The 20,130-nt window shown below is 44.1% G+C and overlaps 1 protein-coding gene across 1 annotated transcript in view; it reads right to left on the bottom strand.

Moving 5' to 3' along the window:
* LOC8038709 (adenylosuccinate synthetase) overlaps positions 1–20,130 on the bottom strand; it is a 51,833-nt gene that overhangs the window by 25,661 nt on the left and 6,042 nt on the right. Inside the window, exons 2-4 of the mRNA XM_040216276.3 lie at positions 6,933–7,035; positions 5,789–5,899; positions 2,116–2,173 (exon numbers count right to left, since the gene is read on the bottom strand). Coding sequence (XP_040072210.1) covers positions 2,116–2,173; positions 5,789–5,899; positions 6,933–7,035 — 272 coding nt within the window. The remainder of the gene's footprint in view (positions 1–2,115; positions 2,174–5,788; positions 5,900–6,932; positions 7,036–20,130) is intronic.

The raw sequence follows: 20,130 nt of genomic DNA, 5'->3' as shown, positions 1-20,130 counted from the left end.
CGGGCGTCGAAGTCGGCGTGACAGCAGAATCGAACGCTGGGGCGAAACTGACTCCGGCTCGCCACGCGGAGCCCCTTATGGACATGCGTGAGCTTCTGGAATAATCGGCGTAGAATGTTCGACGCGTAGAACCATTTGGACCTCGAACAAGCAACACGATTCTCGAATTTACCAGAAAACTAAATTGCAGGAATAAACAAAAGGACGCGTAACTCCCGGGAACCGAACCCTGTCTCTTCGCGTGGGAGGCAAGCGCGATAACTGTTAGGCCACGTCTGCGCTACCTACTTGGCGTGCGGCAATATATCAAAATGAAAATGACACTTGTCTACATGAAGGCTCCCTTGACGTAACAAGCGCAAAAACTTAAGTACTTCCGGTTTTGACTGGACAATCCCTTTAATAAAGGGGTACTCCGCCGATTTTTGAGCTACCTCAACTAACTATATTTTCTGACTCCCCGGCCTTTACCCTCTCTGGTATGCTATTTAGTATCGTGAAATTCATAATAGTTATTGCGAAATCGGCAAATGAAAATGATGCAAAAACAAACATTCAAATATACCCGCCCTTTTCAGGGCCGTGACGTCAGTGGAAGGTCAGCTTGCCAGTCGGGCGAGCAGTCTAAAAAATAGAATATGCCGATCATTTGTTCCGTGCTGAAGCGTGGGGACTGGAGCAAGCTTGCAAAGCATTCATTTGACACCATGAAACTGCTTCGAATCAGTTGGGAACAAATTCTACAGTCCAAAGAGTGAACACCTGCACTTCCAATGACGTCACTTTTTCATTGTTGCCAGTAGAGACTTTCAGTTTGAAAAACACGGTGAGGACCAAAATTGTAAATTCAGTAACTTTGTGAAAAAAAATTATTTTGACCTAATATTTGGGATACTATTTTGCCGATGTTGTTTGGCGAGTTTAGCAAAATTTCAAGCAAATCGGGGACCATGAAGAAATCTGCGGAGTACCCCTTTGAGTTAAACATGCACATACCTTGTGATGCCTAATCCAAAACAAGGATCACCATAGACAAAGCAATTTTTTTGATTTACATGGGGAGACATTTCATTTTCCGTTATACAGGGCGTCTTTTTTTATATTTTATGCAATTTTTTAAAAAGAACTGTAGAACCTACAGCATTGCAGTTTGTGCAGATAAGTTTTATGTCCAAGTGGACACTATGTCAAATAGATAATGCATCTAAAGGATGAGTAATTAACTAAAATTCACTTATTGACTTTCAATTAGAGGATTTAGGGCACATGTTTATATTCCAGAATTTGAGGCAGTCAATGTCAAAGGGCAGCCCACTTCTTAAAAACCCTGCATCGAGCACGGGGTTCGAGCTATCCATCGCCAAATTTTACTCTAGAAACAGTCTGAAACCGAAACCAAACTTCTGAAATGTGCCGGAAAGACAACCCCCGTTTCTAGCAACCGTGACAAGGTTTATTTTTCAGTGTGTTATCAGTGACGCCTGTATTCTAATCGGATCTGAAAGTAGAAAAAAGATACTAAAGAGATGCGCTGGAAAGCAACTTGTGACAGTCCCTCTGGTACAAAACAGGGTTGTCCTTCTGGTGCGCTTTGAGCGTTTGGTTTCGGTTTCAGACAGTTCCCAGAGTGAAGTTTGTGCAATGGACAGCTCGAACCCCGTGCTCGATCCAGGATTTCCAAGAACTGGGCTAGCCTTTGACATTGACTGCCTCCATTTTCGCAATATAAACATGTGCCCTAAATCCTCGAATTAGAACGTTAGTTGGTGAATTTGAGTTAATTACCTATCTTTTCGATGCATTATCTCTTTAAAAGAGTGTCCGCCTGACTGTATAACTCATCTGCACAAACTGCATCGCAGCAAGTTTTACTTGTTTTTTTTTTTTTTAAAGAAAATTATGTAAATAATTAGAAAAAACACCCTGTATATTGGCCATTCAAATTCGCCTACACATCTTTGCCTTGGTGCAGAAAATTACTGAGCATGACTGCCAGTTTCCAAGTGCAGTGTGCATGAAGCAATTGCCGAAGCACATTGCTTGCAGCGGGGCTACACCTCCAGCAGCAGTGAGGGCCAATAAAAATAAATCCTCATCCAAGCAGAAACAACTTACCTTTTAGCACCCTTTTCGATTTCCTGGAGACCGTCGACAGCTTGGTGGAAGTCAAAAACTGGTGGCACAAAAGAATACAAACAAAAAAAATAATAATAATCACAACCTTACTCTGACTTTAGAAACAACAACTACAGCCACACTATAAGTAGCCAAAAATCAGCGTAAGAAAGCGGGCCAAAATGTGGGTATTAACAGTGTGATACAACAACCAGCCGTAACACCTCCATAAGCAAACGAGTTCTTGGCAAGCAAGCAAATGTGGTTCCAAGGTGGACAGATACAAAGCCACTATAAGAAGGCATGGCCAAAGCAGAAAAACAGTTATGAATATGATGACCAACCAAACTGCGTGTTAGCACATATTTCAATCAAAAAAACTGCTGCAAATTTGACCTTTTGCCGTATTTTATCCTTAACAGTCATGTACGTACCGCTGCTGCAACCACTGTGTTGCAACTATGATACAAACGGCGAATAAATGCTGATCAATGTTTGACATAGTAGTGAACACTGAACTGAACATTCCCAAGAGCAGAAGCTAACAATGAACTTATACCACCACGAAGAAGTAAAGAAGCTTACCAAGCAGACTGATTGTTACAAAGTTATACATACCAGACAACTGGTAAGCATTGTTTCTGCTTTTGAATTATTTTCTTTTGCCTTACCATGCCTTTATTCACACTAGTTGATGTGTTAAGAAATTTACAGCCTCAGTTGTGGCTACACCATACAAACATAACAAATGAGCACTGGTTATACAACATTAAAGGAGCTGTGCAACGATTTTAACGTTGAAGGAATTGGCATTTTCTGCTTTTGATATTGTTCACTGTGTCACAAATGGCAGAAAACACACCTCTTTTCATCGCAATGTTGCGATTCCGCCGCGTAATAGCGAGGCAAAACTTGGAATATTTCCCGACCTGCAGCCACGAGCGGCGGCCATGAGAAACAAGCGGCGTGACGTCACTTGGGTCGTTGTAAGAAAGATAGCAAGTTGTGCGAATACCTGCTCGATAAAAGGTAACTCTTTTTACAAATCTTGTCGTTCCAACATATATATAAATGCGTCAACACCCTGGTATCATCGACAAAACTTTTATTATACGGAGTTTTAGTGGCGCCATCTATCCTAGGTCCACAAAACCGCGAACAGCCGCCAGAAGCCGGAGGGGGAGGGGGACAGCGCCACACTGGCAAGGACGGGTGGTCACGCGGTCGGCAGCGGATGAGTTCTCGCTGCTCGCTGATGGCTCTAAAGAGAGAACTTTTCCGGAACTCCGCGCCTACTCTAGTGACGTCACTGTGCACGTGACCCGGAAGACGATGCACGAGTTGAGAGGCGGCAAAAACCTGGATCTTTTTCATTTTTTTAAGTAAAAACTAGGGTATCCAGGCAAAATCTGTTTTCTGTAGTTCACTGCAGAAGTGTCAGGCATCAACTTCCACAATTATTTAAGCAAAGCCCTGAAATTGTTGCACAGCTCCTTTAAGGATGACTAAATTACGACTTTGTGCGCCAATTTAATCACTGTATGTCACTGGATGTTAAAAGCACACAGCCAATGCAACTGCTGAGTGTTTTAAAACGCCGTTTTCACCACTGAAAACACAATTTAAACAGCACAAAAAACGTAAAGACAATTAGAAGGACACAGACACACCGCTGACTCATGACTTATTTTCTTTCTCGTCTTCTTTAAAACACATCAAAACAAGAAGAAAAAGAAAGGAAAAAGAAGAGTCCCACATGTAGGACATCTTCCCTGTCATTTGCCTGGTGAAGCGAAATGACAGTGAAGATGTCCCACATTTAGTAGAGTAAGGCTATGTTAAAAGGTTAAAAAATAAAGTACCTCAATCGGTCCCACTAGTGTAAGCACAACCGTTTTAAAGCCAATTCGATATAAACGAAGTGGATCCTGGGATCAAATGGAAATTTCACCAAAAAAAACCAATTGGGAACAGGAAAGAAACTGAGCCTCGCCAAAAGAACGACCCAGGAAGGACCGACAGGGAGAAAGGACCCTGCAGAGCCCAACACCAGCCCAACCCCAAGAAGGAACACGAAAGGGCGACACCAGTGGGTCGACGACGGTCAAAGACATCCCTGCGCCGGACAATCGCCGCCGTAGTGAGACGGGTGAAACAGGTTTTGGAGCAATTTTTGGAGCAGAAAAATTTGGATTTCGGAGCAGCTTAGGAGCACAAAATTTTCGTTTTGAAGCAGCAGCTTATGCATTCTGGAGCAACTTCGAAGCATAAAAGTCTACAGTTTGGAGCAGTTTAGGAGCAGAAAATAAAAGAGCAGTTTATCAGCAATTTAAATCATAAAAATTCTGATATAAATAACATAAAACAGATTTTTCTTTTTTAATCCTTATTTTTGTCCATTCTGGTTCCAATAACTCATCAGTGCCGATTTGCACCAAGATAAAATATAGAAAAAAAAAAAAGAAGGCAAACACGAGTTTCATGCGCACAGATGAGGAGAGGGAAAACAGGCTTGCTGCAAAGTTAGGTGGGCACCAAGTACCTCAAGCTTATACGAACTGGAGCCAAAGGGCAACTGTAGTGAAAAACTTTTTAAAGCGGTGATTCGAGAGCATGAACAGAGAAGCACGGTTTACTACAACCAGACATCGATTGGACACTCGTAGAAAGCATGTGCAGATAGAAAACAACTTCCCACCAAAGTGAGTTAAAAGGTAAGTAGCGAATTGGCAGAAAAACTAGGGGCACCACATGCACACTAAATACGGGTGTCTGATTGATTCACTCGGTTGCTCACGCACTGGAAGCGTGTGTGATAACCGAAAGTACTAACAGCGATGGCACCGTCCATTTTGACGGGATTACGGATACGAATGAACAATTACAGAATGGAGGTGCTCAATAGCACTTTTAAGAAAAGGTTTACTCTCAAAACAAAGGAACTACTTAGGTTGCTCATCTTGATAGCTTGTGCGTCGTACCTCCCGCGGCGAGACAGCGAGACCGCATGACAGCGCACCGTTAGCATGTAGTCACAAATGACAGCGGAAAGTAGTACGAAAATCGGGAAAAGACCACGTATCATAAGTATAGAAGAGTACTACAGCTGAAATTTTTGAATCGAGCGGTTCCTTGCGCCACCCTGCACCCGTGCCGTCTACTTTACTACGACAAGATTAAATGTTGCCAACCAAGCTCTCGTTTCCCGCTAAATTTGGCGCCGCTGCAAACTTCATTTTAGTTTTTGAGTTGCTTTGACGCAGTGTGGAGCAATTTCGACCTATTTCGCATTTTTGGATGTACAAAAAGGTCACATCGGTTTTCCAGCTCATTTTGTCCGTGAAGGATAGTGTCACTGACAAGAGAGAATGGCAGGGTGTCATTTAAATGCCCCTCCTTCAGCACGTGCTCAATGCCTTTCGCCACGCTTTGCCCGTGTGCAAGCACAAGGCTCAAGAGATGCCAAAGCATGATCAAAGGCAGCGAGTCATCATTGAAGGCAGCATTCTGTCAGCGACTAAGACGGAAGAGGCAAATGATGTCTACAATGCCATTCCTTCCCTGGTACTACAACGACCATTAAGTACCCCCCCCCCCCCCCCCCCCCCATTGCACAGAGCAAAAAGGAAGAAAGCCAGCTCAGACACAAATTCAAAGTAATAGGTGCACCCACCGAGATGTGAACGGTCCGAGATGAGGAGGCGAGAGCGAACGTCCATGCCCTTGTCCTCGAGCTTTCTGATCTCTTCGAAGAGCTGAGGCACATTCACCACCATGCCATTCCCTGCAAAACAATGGCGACGACGACACAAACCATGGTTTACGTTTCTATGTTTGCCTTTTCCTTACCTTGGCAGCAACAAAAACCAAACCAAACAAAAATAGCTCCCAAGTGCCGTTCCCCACTTGCAACTTCTTAGGACCGATTGAAACCTCTCAAAATCTCTTACCAACGAGAGAACCTACTACCTGTGAGAAATGGTCGTCTATGACATTGACAAAAGTCTTTCGAGACAAGAAAGAAAGAATTATGCGCGAAATAAATGGAAAACGTACGATACCGACAAGTGTTATACGACTACCCAACAAATGGTGCCAGTGTCTCATTGTACGACATTTTAAAAGGTTTTGAGGCGCTCGGTCCTAAAAGGTCGCTAATGTGTGAATGGGCATTTAGTCTCTTGGCATGGGCGGCTAGAAGCGTACGCCATCACGCCGACTCACCGATGCCAAGTCGTACTTGCACACGGACGTGAAATTCGTTTATTTGTTTCGTTCTTATTGAGCCAGTTCTACGTCACTGCCATTTACTACGGATATGGTGCACCAATGACGACGCCACCGCTGCAAATGTCAAAACCCACCCCATGCCTCCTTCCACAAAAACGGGCGTGGCCAGCGTTTGAGCCGACGCTTCGGTGTGATAAAACGGTTTTGGCAACGGTTTATAACACCGTTGCCAAAACCGTTGCCAAACATTTGGCAACGGTTTCGATCTAGTTTCCAGTTCGAGTCGACGGCCCTCACAAAACCAAGAACTGTTTTAGAGGCAGACGTGCACGAGCAGATAGGATAACTCCAAATTTAAAACCCATGTCGCCGTGCAGGTGTTAATAAAGTTGTTTGGGGGCGCATTTTGTGATGTCTGCATCCTAGAAGATAAGTCTTTTGGGAGCACAGTGCTCAAAGAGACAGAGCCCCAAGAAACTGCTGGTCCAAGGAAACAAGGGGTTCCAAGGGCAGACGATTGCGGAAGACTTATTTTCCCAGAGGACCCTAAATATTCTTATACCCAAGACAGTGAGGGCAAGACATACCCAGGAGGGCAGTAACTTTGCTGTTGGTCAGACCACTGGGCAGAAGGTGGAAGTCGTACGCAACGTTGCCCACCCACACCATGTGGCCAGCATTGTTGCCACCCTGTAAAAGAAAGAATGCACGAAATATTTTGTAAGTTTCAGAAGAAATCTTTGCAACCAGTGGATCATATTCAAGATAACTAGCGCCCCCGGTGGAGTACTTGGGTTCGAGGATTCCCAGGACGAAAAAGCAAGCGTCATTAGGAAGGGAAGGAAAGAAGCTTCTCGGAACAAACTAGAGGGCAAAAGATGAGCCAAATGAACACAAAAGGGACACTTGAGAAGTTTAACCTAGGTCACTGCAGCTCAATATATACAGCGGGATCTAGCCTCATTGGTTGAGGGAGTGCCCACTTTCGTTTCAGCATGTTCTCGTGCATTTCCATAGCAGAACCTGAACAGTTGGTTTTGAAACGGTTCCAGAAAAAATGAAGACTGCAAGAACTGAACACCAAATTCTCAAAAAAAAAAAAGAACTCCAATCTCATGATTGGAGTTTGAAGTACCTTGAAGTAGGAGCAGTTGATGAATAGTAAATTTCACTGACACTTCATAAAATGAGGACTCTGGTACCCGCCTTTTTCCTAACAGACAACTGCCAAACTACCATGAGGCTCCTCTTTCCAAGACGAGATTACTTTTTAATGGTGCCTATCAAATGGTTTTAAAACTCACCCATTAGTTCCAATTATTATCAATAATGTGTGTATGTATTTGCATGGAAAAGCCAAAATGAAGGTAACAGATCCACAGAAAATCAGTGAACCAGAATCGAACAAGGTAACAATTACTACAGTGATCAATATTTCTTGTTTTATAGAGCTGACCTTTTCATAAAACTATGTGCTTACCTTAAGAGAAATCGTACAATACCCGAAATTCTGGCCAATCAGGGACCAGTCATTTATTTTGGTTTCGGGTGGGCGCTCCTTCAATATTTTACAATAATCAAAAATTAATTATACTCTAATTTTTTTTTCTTGCAATTTTTTTGCAAGTTTTTGTTGCACAACTCACCTTTTTGCTCTCGCTAATAAGCTCCCTTCCACCCTTGACCATAAACCAAATAGATTGCTCCTCTTTATATTTTCGCAAAGCTTTCGATAAAATTTTGCGGAAGCGTTTAGTTTCCACACATGATCAGCTCAATCTTGATCTTAATATGATGTCCTGGATTAAATAATTTCCAACTAATCATTTCAGTTAGTTGCACTTAATGATTACTCAACCCCGCTATTTATGGCATTTCCTGGCGTCCATTTTAGGGCCCCCATTGATTATTTATATAAATGACGAATATGTGTATTTTCCATCTATCAGTCTAATCACCGATGATTGTGTTGCATGTTGTGAACTTACCAACAACTCTGACACACAAGGCTCTTTCAATGCAACATACATGCGGAAGCAGAATGTGTAACTTTGGCAGACGTCAACAGGGACAAATGGGAAGCTACAAACGTCTCTCGTCGTAACGGTCCTTCTTTGCCTTGCTCAACTTCTAACCCTCCTCTGCACTCTGTAACCAGCTACAAGCATTTTGGTTTTCACATCGATTCCAATATGTCGGGGTGTCTAGCAAACTATCACTTTTAAATTCCCCGACTTTTCCAGGTTTTCCCTGACAATTTCAGGAGAAATTCCCTGACCACTGTAGGGGCGGTTAAAAATATAAGACCATTACAACACAAGGAACTGAGCATTGAGCACTGCGAGGATAATCTTGCACGGGCTTAATCAAACTTGCATAATCCGAAATATTTGGGTGTGTCCAGTCCAGATTAAATGAGCCCTTTCTTGCTACCGACATCGTCACTTAAAAGGCCGCTTCTAGAAACACGATAAAAACAAGACGCTCAACCCCACACGGCAATAACCGAGTGGCAGCATGGCCGCCAGATGCCCACTTTCGGCTTAAGGCTTGGATTGGATTAAGGTCTGCGGCTTTTCCATTTGTTACTAAATCTAGTAGCTTTAACTGGATCTAGCCTAGTGTCGCACCCTCAATCCAATCCAAGGCCGTGACTGGATTTGTTTGCAGGTCCATTTGCATCGGGTAGCACACTCTACATCGGGTGATCAGAACCCGTGCTTCGCTCTAAGCAGAGTTTATTGCCTTTTTTTCTGCCCCTAGTCTTTGCTCGGGGCTCGATTTTTGACAATATCCCTGACGATGCTCCGATCTTTCCCGGTAATTAAAATTTCCCTGACAATGCCCGGTTTTCCCGGTTGCTAGACACCCTGTATGTAATACGGATAGAATTATTGCTAATAAAAATTCAATGCTTGGTTATTCAAAAAGTAATGTCACTATTGCCCTGACGTCCCTAAACTAGGGCTGGGCGTCGATTAAAGATGTTAACCCAATCAATCGCTGCCCTATAATCGATTCACATATCGGTTAATCAGCTCTGTTTACCTATGGACATAAGGTCCAAGAAGTGACAAAAATACACATTTTTTTTTTTGACTATCTTTTACTGTCATAAACATTCAAGTTGAGGCAACATTTACCACCCTTAAGAAAAAACACTGGAAGACATTTTAAAAATTAACATTTAACAAACTTGACATTGGTGATGAAAGATGTTAACTATTTCAGGCACAAAAGTTTTGTTTCGCATAAAATCAAGATATTATTAAAATAGTTACAAACTAAAATTAAAAACAAAAAAATATTCGCAAAAGAAAAAAAATTTGATGTGGGTTACGATATATTAGGTGGTGGTAGGTCCAGGTGACTACCACGCTCGTAAAGACTTCCGATTATTTCTTCTGAAAGTCGCAAGACCATTTTTCTTCCTCAAGCAGCTGTATTGTCCTCGAGCGCGCTGCGCACATTCCTGATGTGCGCCTTTTCGGCTTATATTTTGACACAGTGACATGTGTGGTTGGGCAACACATTTTACTTTTTTTCGCTGCACTGTGTGCTGAGCAGAAGACTTGCACTTGAACTCTGCGAAAACTTTTACTTCTTGGCACGAGCTTCCACTCTTTTCTAAACTAGGCGAGACGCAAAACGTTTGTTGCAAAAACAGCAGGGTTGTGCTTCACAAAATGTCGCCAGGTGTGTTGATGAAACAAACGTGGGAAGACTTCAATAAAAAGAATATGTCTATGAATCTGCATGCTGACGAAATGACCTGTCAATAAAGAGTCGCTCGGCGAACTGATTGCCACAGCAGTAAAGTCATTCATGCATGGTGGTTACATCTGATGACCACCAAGCAAATCTAGCGTGACCCGTGCTATGACAGAGTGCTCCAATTTTTGTTTTATTGCACCCCATGTTTTCTGCGCTTTTAAGCAGCTGTGCATGGGCACCACCATAACCAACCTTTCATTTTAGTTTCCTCTCATTCCGTTCACTTCACTCCATCAATTCCACAGCAGGACAGGTTATTGCCCCTTTAGGTGCTACTGTGTCCTCCTCCCCAGCATAGGCCTTTCTGGAGGCTCATCAACGCCTGCCTCAGTGGCTCAGCAGTTCGGTAAGACAAGAGAAGGTTGGCAATGGCACCTCAATCTGGTGCGTGTCTAAAGCGTCTAAACACCAGAAATTCTGCAGCTAAAGGTATTACTGAGTGAACTCTACTCTGCATTGGTAAAATCTTTTGGGATCGAACAAGAGAGGATGCCATGACTACCGCAGCAACTGAACAAAACATTTTTTCCCTCTTATCGCAGCCCGCTATACTCGGCGACAACTTTTCTTGGCAATGGAGTGGAAGGTGAGGCCCGCGTCCCCTCTCCCATTTTGAGTGTACGCAGGCTTTCCTCCTCCCCCATTTCCGGGGAGAGGAGGAGAGCCTGCGTACACTCAAAATGGAAGAGGGGACGCGGGACGTACCTTCCACTGCATTGCCAAGAAAAGTTGTCGCCGAGTATAGCAAGGCAGTGCCATCCGGAGTCGGGAATGAGAAGCCGAAGGAAATGCGGCGCGTGTGGTTTTTATGCAAAAGAAAATAAAAGAATAAAATATTCAGGTGGTGGTTAGTGAAGGTAACCACTGTGCTTGAAAGTGTTAAAGGACCCTACCGTGGAAGTCAACAGGGCTGCCTCCAAAAACGAAAGTATGTGTGTCAACTAATACAGCAGACCTTTTTCCTTTTTTTTTTTTTTTCCTCACAATTTTTCAAGTTTTTTGTCTAAGGCTGGACTCTATGGAGCGAAAAAAGCAATGAAAATTGCCTGGTGGCATTTAGCTCTGTGCATCGTGTCAGGAGAGAGGCTGTAGAACGTGAGCAAAGTGAGAGCGCCACCAACCTAAGTTTGTCTGTTCTTTGCCGCATTTCCCTCTATGGAGGTCAACAATCAACGGGTTAAAAAAAACTAGTTGCTATTAAAGCATGAACTAGAAGGTTAACCTATCAATTGCCCAGCCCTACTCTAAGCCAATGTTGAGTAAAACTCTCCTGCACTCTAAACTAGGTTATGCCGCGGCCATCTCGGACACAGGTCAGGCAGCACTCGCGATTGATCTTAGAACCCTATAAAATCGCAGCTCAGGCTTTGCGTTCTCTAACTTTCGTTGCCAGACTGTCTCAACTATGAAAATTAATTTATCTGTTCTTTCTATTCCAGTACTTCACCAAAAGACAAAGTAACACTTAGCCCCTCATTCATTTTTCTAAATGTCGATCACCAATATAAAGTCTGGATTCATCACTGTAAGGTGTCCACTCACATTAACTTGCTCATTCCTAAAACACCCACCGAGCAGAAGCACCTTACCACACTTTTAGTAGATATATCGTCCATTGGCTTATTTAAAGGGCAACTCCGCTCAATTCCGAAGATTTCGGGATAATGATTGATTTCGAATTAAAAAGCCCTAGTAAAACACACTACGTCGTTTGCTTCGCGAAAAATGGGATATATATTTTTAAATCTGATTTTAAACACGAGCGGAAATCGAAACCGAAACTTCGGCTCCGCCTGGCAACATTGGCCTCGGGTCGCCAAGTACATGGCCATCACGTGGTACGAGATGTCACGTGATCCTCGGCCCAACGACGGGCGGGATTGGGGCGGGCATGTGGCAGGCGCGAGTGTCGTCTGCACCGCACTCTTCGCCACGTTTTGGTGTCTACGGCATTCGACGACGTCTGCACAACTGCGGCATAAGTGTGCGCGCACGTGGTGTCCGTAGTGTGGACGAAACTCCGAGATGGCGGTTGTGACGTGGAAGACGGTGGTAACGGCGGGACCACGGCGGGCGGCTGGACGGCTCCCAAGAAACGCGCTGCGCAGGCGCGTTACGCCAATCACGTGGACACTGCTGAGCGCCGAGAGGCAACGTTGCTGACGTCATGCGCTATGCTCGCCCGAAGAAGTGAAAACAAGCAAAAGGGGGCCATGTAGATGGCGTTTAGCTCAATGTTGGCTCCACCCATGCCGTAGCCTTGACTGCGCTGTTGGTTGCGCCTGAATTCGCCCGCTCGAGTCAGCCGATTTCGGCAACTTGGCGAGTTGCAAAGTTTGCCAGACCGTTTAAGAAACATTTAGACAGAACTGCGTCGTAATATTTGACGTGTGGGCTTCCTAGGCGATACTGAAGAGGACTGCATTGTTTTTTCAAAACCAAAAATGAAGCGGAGTTGGCCTTTAAAGAAGAGCTGACTACTTACTTGAGCCAATTATGTGCCTCACTGTTTATTTTATAATATAAGAGACCTTTTCCTAAATCACGCAAATACCGAGGAGCCCACCACTAGTGTGCATGCCTGAGCTGCATCTGCAACAAAAAAATATCATAAAGCAAAACTCTAAAATAAATTCCACTCCTGCAAGTGAACTCTTCAAGGCCTTATTTTAGTAGTTTACTATGTACTTTTCACACAGAAATTCGCAGCATTCCCCTCAGAGTATGGGTAACTTGGCGAAGGTCTATTTGTTCTATTAATGCGAAAGCATAACCTGTCCCATGGAGCGAGCCGACGTCATCAGCCGCGCCAGACGGCAGATAAATTCCCGAAGCCGCGATCCGAGACATCCCAGCTTTGAAACCATGCAAAACAGCAATGATATGAAGCTGACACATGTCAGTTTCAATTAGCGCCACCCTATGGCGCAGTGTGGCCGCGCTAGAGCAGCAACAGCTGAGGTGCCGAGAGAATCAGAAGCAATGTTGGTGCCAAGGGGATCAAAAGCAGCTGTGGCGCGAAGAACGACATTCATGCTTTAGCATTCACAACTCATAAGAAGTGCTTAGGTGTACCTCAAGCCTTCTTTGTTTATTTCTTGGTATCTAGTGCACATTTCGGTATTCAACTTGTATTTTTCTTCAATTTCTCACTTTCAGATTTGTGTGCCATCTCCCTTTAATCCTCTAGGAGTGTGAAGATACTAAAGAAGTAAAGAAAAAATACGAAACTTGTATGTATCTGCAGCTGGCCTCGTCCAAACTAACCTGACATAATCACATTTTAAATTTTCATACTCTTTTTCCACAATGTAGAAAAAAGACTACCCAGCAGTAATGAAAGGGGCCGTGCAATGATGTTGGGGTTGAATGTTTCTAACCTTGCATACCTTACTGGCACTGGTGGGACCAAAGCATGCTCGTAACCGACGCTACTGACCAAGTGTAGCGTCGGGTACGATCAGACTGGTCACTGTAATTTCAAGGACAAAAGCAGACCTCTTTCGGTCTCCCCTTCGCAAAACTTGACGATGTAGTCGTGAGTTGCATTGTTGACATGAGGCACCCCTGGAGACGATATTCAAATGCAGCCTTTAGATTGGACACGATCAGAGTGTGAACACTCGGCTTAGGCTCGTGACAATCAATGCCTCGACGAGCACTCAGATAGTGGCTCGAGTCCAATGGCTGCAATGACAGGATTAGCCGAACCCTACCAATGTCTGCAAGTCAGCGCGTGCCCTCTGCTGCCAACCCTAGTGTGTGGCTATAATGAATGTTAGTGGCACATAACTGGCACAAGATCAGCGGGCCGCTTGTTCTGGATGTGAGTCGAGGGGGCAAACTGCTCGTTTTTCTCTCACTTTTTCTGAGACTGCCACTGCAAGGGGAAAAAAAGAAAAAAAATCTAATGCACGTTTTGTAGGTTTTGAACATCAAGAGCTGACCCTGAGCGGTATTTAACGAAAGTATGAAAATCTCTGTTTTGACTGAATTCTTCTCAGATTGAATAAAATGTCTTGACCATTCCAAGTTGCTCCAGTTGGTAAGCAACCTGACTAGGTTAAAATAACTGCATGATAACTTAGGCAAAAGCTGTCTCGCAAACCTTTACTATATTCGAAACAAAGAGCCCGGCCAAAACAACTCCATAACTCATTTCCTGCTGACAGCACCTGACAACACACCATGGGCGTCTGTTTGTGAAGGTAAACACTGCACTCTCGACAGAGTTTGTTCTGCCATCAGCAAACTTCAGCTATTGTCTCCACTTCACGTCCCTAGTGCCACATTTACAGAGCCAGAGCAATGTCAGAACATTTCCAACTCTAAGAGATGTCACTCGGATGCATCAGCGCGGAGTTGAAGTCACCTATGATCACATCCGTTATTGCCACAATACAATTGTAGGGCCAACTTCAGATTATGCGTCTAAGAAATGCTTGGACATGGTCGCAATCTGTATACACTCCCAGCTCCGGAATAATTGCGGTGGCAATAACTTGATAGTCCTATTTATTACTAAACAGAGCAACTCAACTGATTGGTCTAGAAGATAATCTTTTTTTACAACAAGTAATACTGACTGGATTGCTTTGTCAAGAGCCAATGGAACTGTTAGTGGCGGTTCAGTACAGCTGACAGGATAACTTACTCTATCACTTACTAACAAAATACCGAAGTAACGCCAGGCGCGCAAGAACTACAAACAAGTGTGACAATACCCAAAAGGTTTCAAACTGTTTACCAATAAGAACTGAAATCCTACTACAAACGAAGCGACTTTAGTATCTTTGCTTAATGTACAGTGATAAAAACATTTTTTCATCTGAGCCTCTGCCAAGCAGAAGTTAATCGCTGCCGGATCGAGGGGTTTTTTTCTTAGACAAATGGATTTTAGCGGTGCAACCGTCGCTGTTTGTACTTCTTAAGTACTGACATAGACACCCTCACATTCTGGTGGTGGGAGGTCATGCAATGGTTGACATTGCAGGCGTGGAGTAGTGCCTCCACAGTTTGTGCTAAAAAGGGACATCCGCAGTCACTAATAAGGACTCATGGGGCTCCGTGACGTAGAACAATGTTGTAGAGGAATAATGATGCAATTGCTTTAGCGGTGGCATATTGGAGGGGTGCAGTTTCCACACAGCGGGTGGCATTGTCGATGGCAATAATGATCCCTTGATTGCCAGCAGTGGACACAGGAAGAGGGCCAAAGAGGTCGATACTGATCACTTTGAAGGGCTTTTGTGATAGGCTGAGGGGTTGAAGTAGGCCGGTTGGTAGGGATGATGGACGTTTGCGATAGTGGCATTGTGGACGGGACCGAAGCTATCTGCAAACGGTGCGATTCACGCCAGGCCAAAAGAAGCGTTGACGAAGTCTGGCGTGTGTCTTGAAGAGATCTAGGTGGCCCGCAGTTGGATCGTCGTGCGAAGATTGCAGGAGTTCGGAATACAAATAAGGCGAAACCACGAGAAGACAGCGATGGCCCTCAAGCATGTAGTTGTGTCGGTAGAGATGGCCATCAATGATGGTGAAGTGCTGTGCTCTTTGGACAAACCGACGGTTTGTAGACAGTTGTGTTCCTTCAAGGTGGTCGAGAATTCATTCTGTCCAGGAGTCCGAGAGTTGAGCAGAGAGCAATGTGTCATTTCGGAGGACGGCAAGAATGGAACATGGTATAGTGCCTGAAGACTGACCCGTCGGTGTTGCCTTTGCTGGTACCGGGCAATGCGAGAGTGCGTCGGCATCGTTGTGCTTGCGTCCAGACTTATGCTTAACAGTAAAATCATATTCCTGAAGTCGCAGGATCTAACACCCGAGGCAGTCAGGTATGTCTCCGACAGTCACAAGCCAGCATAGAGCATGATGATCTGTCACAATACCACCACTTTTGGCACGCTACAAATTAGAGCCTCACAAAGGTGCTGAACCTCTGAAACATGAGGTGACAAACTTCCACAAAGCCTATAATGACAACAAGCACACTACTGTGTCCACAAACTTGATAACCGTTGGTGTAACCACAACCCTGAAGTGAAACATGTGGGAAGGTTGCCTCGTTCACGCCCAACCCAGAGAAACAACAGGAAGCAAGGTTTCAAGGAACAAATAACTACATTTTTTAGTAGAACCGAACCAGTCACTTCAAACCAAGTAAATAGACACCAGAGCCGCGGTGTTCACCTGCTTGACCTGGCCCCGCGAGTCCATTGTCTGGCATGGAGGTGTATCGCTGTCTCAAAAGTATCCTAAAGCCCCATCCCTCAGTGTGTTCGTTGTGCCCCCTTGGTACTGTGTATGCAAAGTCCATGGAAGTGACTGGAATAAAACAATATGAAGTGAAGCTGCGCCTGCATTTCCACAAAGCTATCCAGCAGCACACCCATTCATCCAAAAACGCAGAGCATGAACAGAGCTCCCCCTAGAACGAAAACCCGACACCTCAAAAGAGGCAACCCCTTGGGTTCCGTCAAAGCTTCACCACTACAACACCTACCCGGCCTTCTGGCGCAATTAAGAATGCACCCCATTTGCTATAAAGTCAACAAAGCGTGACTCCCACCGCAACAGCTATAAACGCACAATGCGGGGAAACCGGCAAGGCGAAGGCTTGACAGAAACAGCAACTTGGCGTCTCTCCAAGGGAAGGCTGGGGCACTGGGCTAGGGTGTGGGAACGCCCCTCAAACGCTTTCCCTCCCGTTCTCTCGAAGAGCAACTATTTTGACCCACGTAGGAGGACATCGGGTCGTTGAGAAGCCAGAATAGCGAAGGCAATACTAAACAAAGCTCGGGTGCCAAGGGCCAAGATTCTCGCGACCCAGTCCTGAAGTAACGAGAAGAGAGTCGTCGGTCTGGTTAGGAGGTTGACACCTGGCAATGGTGTTCCCGCAGATACCGTATTGAAGGTTCAAAGGCAGAGAGCCAAGAATAGTGGAGGCTTCTAGTTAACATTCGTCTTGTCCCGAGGAAAGTACAACAAACAGATGTAGAGTTTGTTCCTTTACATTCCTCGTTTACACACAAATGACATAAACAATGTTTAGGTAAGCTGAGTGTATACTAAACTGCTTCTCTAAAATTCCACAACTATTCCACATTTTCCCTGAATATTAAAATTTTCTGACCATTAAAAAAAGCATGCAGACGATGGAGTTTCAGTGTCTGTTTGGGCTGTTCTCATCTTATCTGGTAATCGGAGAGTGGCTTACGCTGCCTAGTGATGCCTCGGGCAACTGTTACTCGGCGTGAAGGCCTCCCATGCCACCGCACACCACTCTCCCACTTCACTGCGTGTCACAGCACTGCCCACATCGGCCATTTTCCGTGACTTAACCAATTTTCTGGCGATTTCTCTCACAATTTTAGGTTTCCCAAGTTGGTAGGCACACGGGTAAATGCTTGGCTTATCGTGAAGTTCAACAATATGATGAGTTGGGCAGGTTGGTTTATTACGCACTAAAAGCGCCAAAAGACAGGGACACGTTAAAGACGATGACAACACAAGGTGCCTTGTGTTGTTGCCATCTTTACTATATCCCTATCTTTTGGCACTTTTAGTGCATGAAGTTCACGCTGATCAGGCATTTCAAACTTGGCTATTGGTTTGGGTAAAAGATCTGAGAAGGAAGGACAATGTAACCGTATGTCAGCTCCTTCACCAAGGACTGGAATTAAGCACGTTCATTCAGCACAAAAATTGGCAGGTGAAGATTGTAATGTTTTCTATAAGCAACCCCCTTCCCTTCCCTTCCCCCCCCCCTCCCCCCCAGTTCACATGTCCACTATAATTAGAAAGGTGGAGTGTGCAAAAGCCTTGGAAAGCCTCACAGGTGGATCTGAGAATAAAATAACCTTCAGGGTGACATTTTGGTTATTTTAAACCAGGATTATGTCACAACTTTCTTCAGAAATAGAAACGGTGACAGCATGACATTCCTAAATACAGAAAAGAAATATTTACCAAAAACGAACATCTCCCAAAGGTAGGAAAGCTTGGTAGAAAGGTCAAGGTACCAGTGTTCTTTTTGGGTGCCATAAACAGCCAACAAAACAAAAATTTGCAGATTTAAAGGAAATGCAAGCCCCTCAGCACTGGTAATGAGTGTTGAGTTAGCTTTATTGAAAGTAACTTTAAGTACCATGTTCCAAAAAAAAAACTGGCAAAGAAACACTGAAGCACTACTAAATCAAATTCCTAAAGCAAGTGGATGATTTTCACGTTTTCAGCATAACAATTGTCCACAGCAAAACAGCCTTAACAGAATAAATTGCCAAAAATCAATGGCTGATTGCACCATTACTCGTGAAATGGCAAACCCACCGTAAAATCTGAACAGATGAGCACTGATAATTTACTTTTACCGTGCAACAGACGGTCATGACGACCGCACACTATTTTCACGCGAGTTGCTATGTTTTCAGCTGCGACGGGTCTAATACGATCGGACAGCCCTTTGCTCATCTCATTCCGACTCCTAATTTGATTAACCAAAGCCATATCAAAATGTATAATTCTATTTCCATTGCACATATCAAAGAAATATTCAGTCAACGGAAATCTTCAGTTTGGGTATGGCCATGCTGACAACTGTCAATCGTATTGCCAGCAGCACAAATGAAGACAAGCGTACAGAAAGAAGATATGAGCCATTGCAAAGGCCAGGAGTCATGCCTCAAACTCATTTGCAAAGGCACCAGTTACTCAAGAGTTCTGCAGTGGAATCGCCCACCTCTCACAGCTCTTGCAGGCGACCTTACTTGTAAAAAGTTGCTCTACTGGTGAAGCAAAATGTATGCATGTGCATGTCTGACTTTGAAAAGCAACTCCCAAGCCCAAATGCTTGCATTAAATTAAATGTACAGCCTGCTTTCAAGTATAACTGTCGAAAAGGTAAAAACTGAGAACTACAAACAATTCTTAATTATGCTAATGATGCCAACACTTTCACACCTAATTTGCAGGACCCTCTATCGCCACACGTGCAGTCCCTAGTCATCTATCTTCAATGTAACAATTAACTGTCTGTACCAGCAGCTGCAAAAACAGAAGTCAAAATTAATGGAACTGATTCTACAGTACAGTTTCCTGAAGAAGGTGCATACATTTGAGAATGGTCATTGTTTACATCAACAAACAGGAATGCAGTTCAAAAACTGATGAAATGAGAAACTTTGCACACTAGGAAATGTATGCTCATGAGTGACATGTCTGCGTCCAGAGTTCGAAAACGGTTCACAACACTCCAAACTGTCAGTCAGGTTTCTGTACACGAGCGCATGTTCCCTCCCACAGCACGAGTGCTCATTCAGACAAGGACATGGAACTTGCACTAGCTCGATTTGTGTGTGTGTGTGATTGTTTTTCCCTATCTAAGCAGGAGAAGATCTCATTAATTTTTTTTAACAGAAAATTTAACAGTCGATATCCAGAGCACATACACAGTCGAAGTGCAGCGAATTCCAATCACTGACCATCCGCACAAAGAAAAAGAATATTTAGATAATAGAGTCATTGTAACGTATGCTAGGGGTTCAACAGGCACTCTGTCTATGCGACTTACGGGATGCAAATTGAAGCAGACAGCAAATTGCCTACTTTTGCGGTGCTCCTGCACATTCCTATGGGGAAATGCACGCGCATTTTGTCTCTTCGCCAGAAAACAATAAAAATAACTTGCTATTTTGGTCGTACCGAATAGTACTGTGTAACTTTATTAACATTGCAGAGGTGTAACTGCTCTAGTTACAGCATTTTTCTTAATCAGTGAACGATGTTAAACTTTGCTGTAACCAAACATCTGTTTTATAGCAGGCGCGTAAAAAATGATTCTAAGCAAAATAACAATCGAAAGGAATGTAGAGCGTGTTCAAGGTTTGCCAGCATTCCGGTGATGCTTATATATTGCTAATATACCAGTACTGTCACATACGTGAGAACGACGCCGTCACATATCTTTACGAGCGGTTAAAAACATTCAAGAAGTAAAGAATAAAGTATGCGGTT

Source organism: Ixodes scapularis, unplaced genomic scaffold (genome assembly GCF_016920785.2).
Source record: "Ixodes scapularis isolate PalLabHiFi unplaced genomic scaffold, ASM1692078v2 PGA_scaffold4__175_contigs__length_147842914, whole genome shotgun sequence".
NCBI lineage: Eukaryota > Metazoa > Arthropoda > Arachnida > Ixodida > Ixodidae > Ixodes > Ixodes scapularis.
The sequence above is the reverse complement of the archived record's forward strand: the minus strand, read 5'-3'. Positions and strand labels throughout refer to the sequence as shown.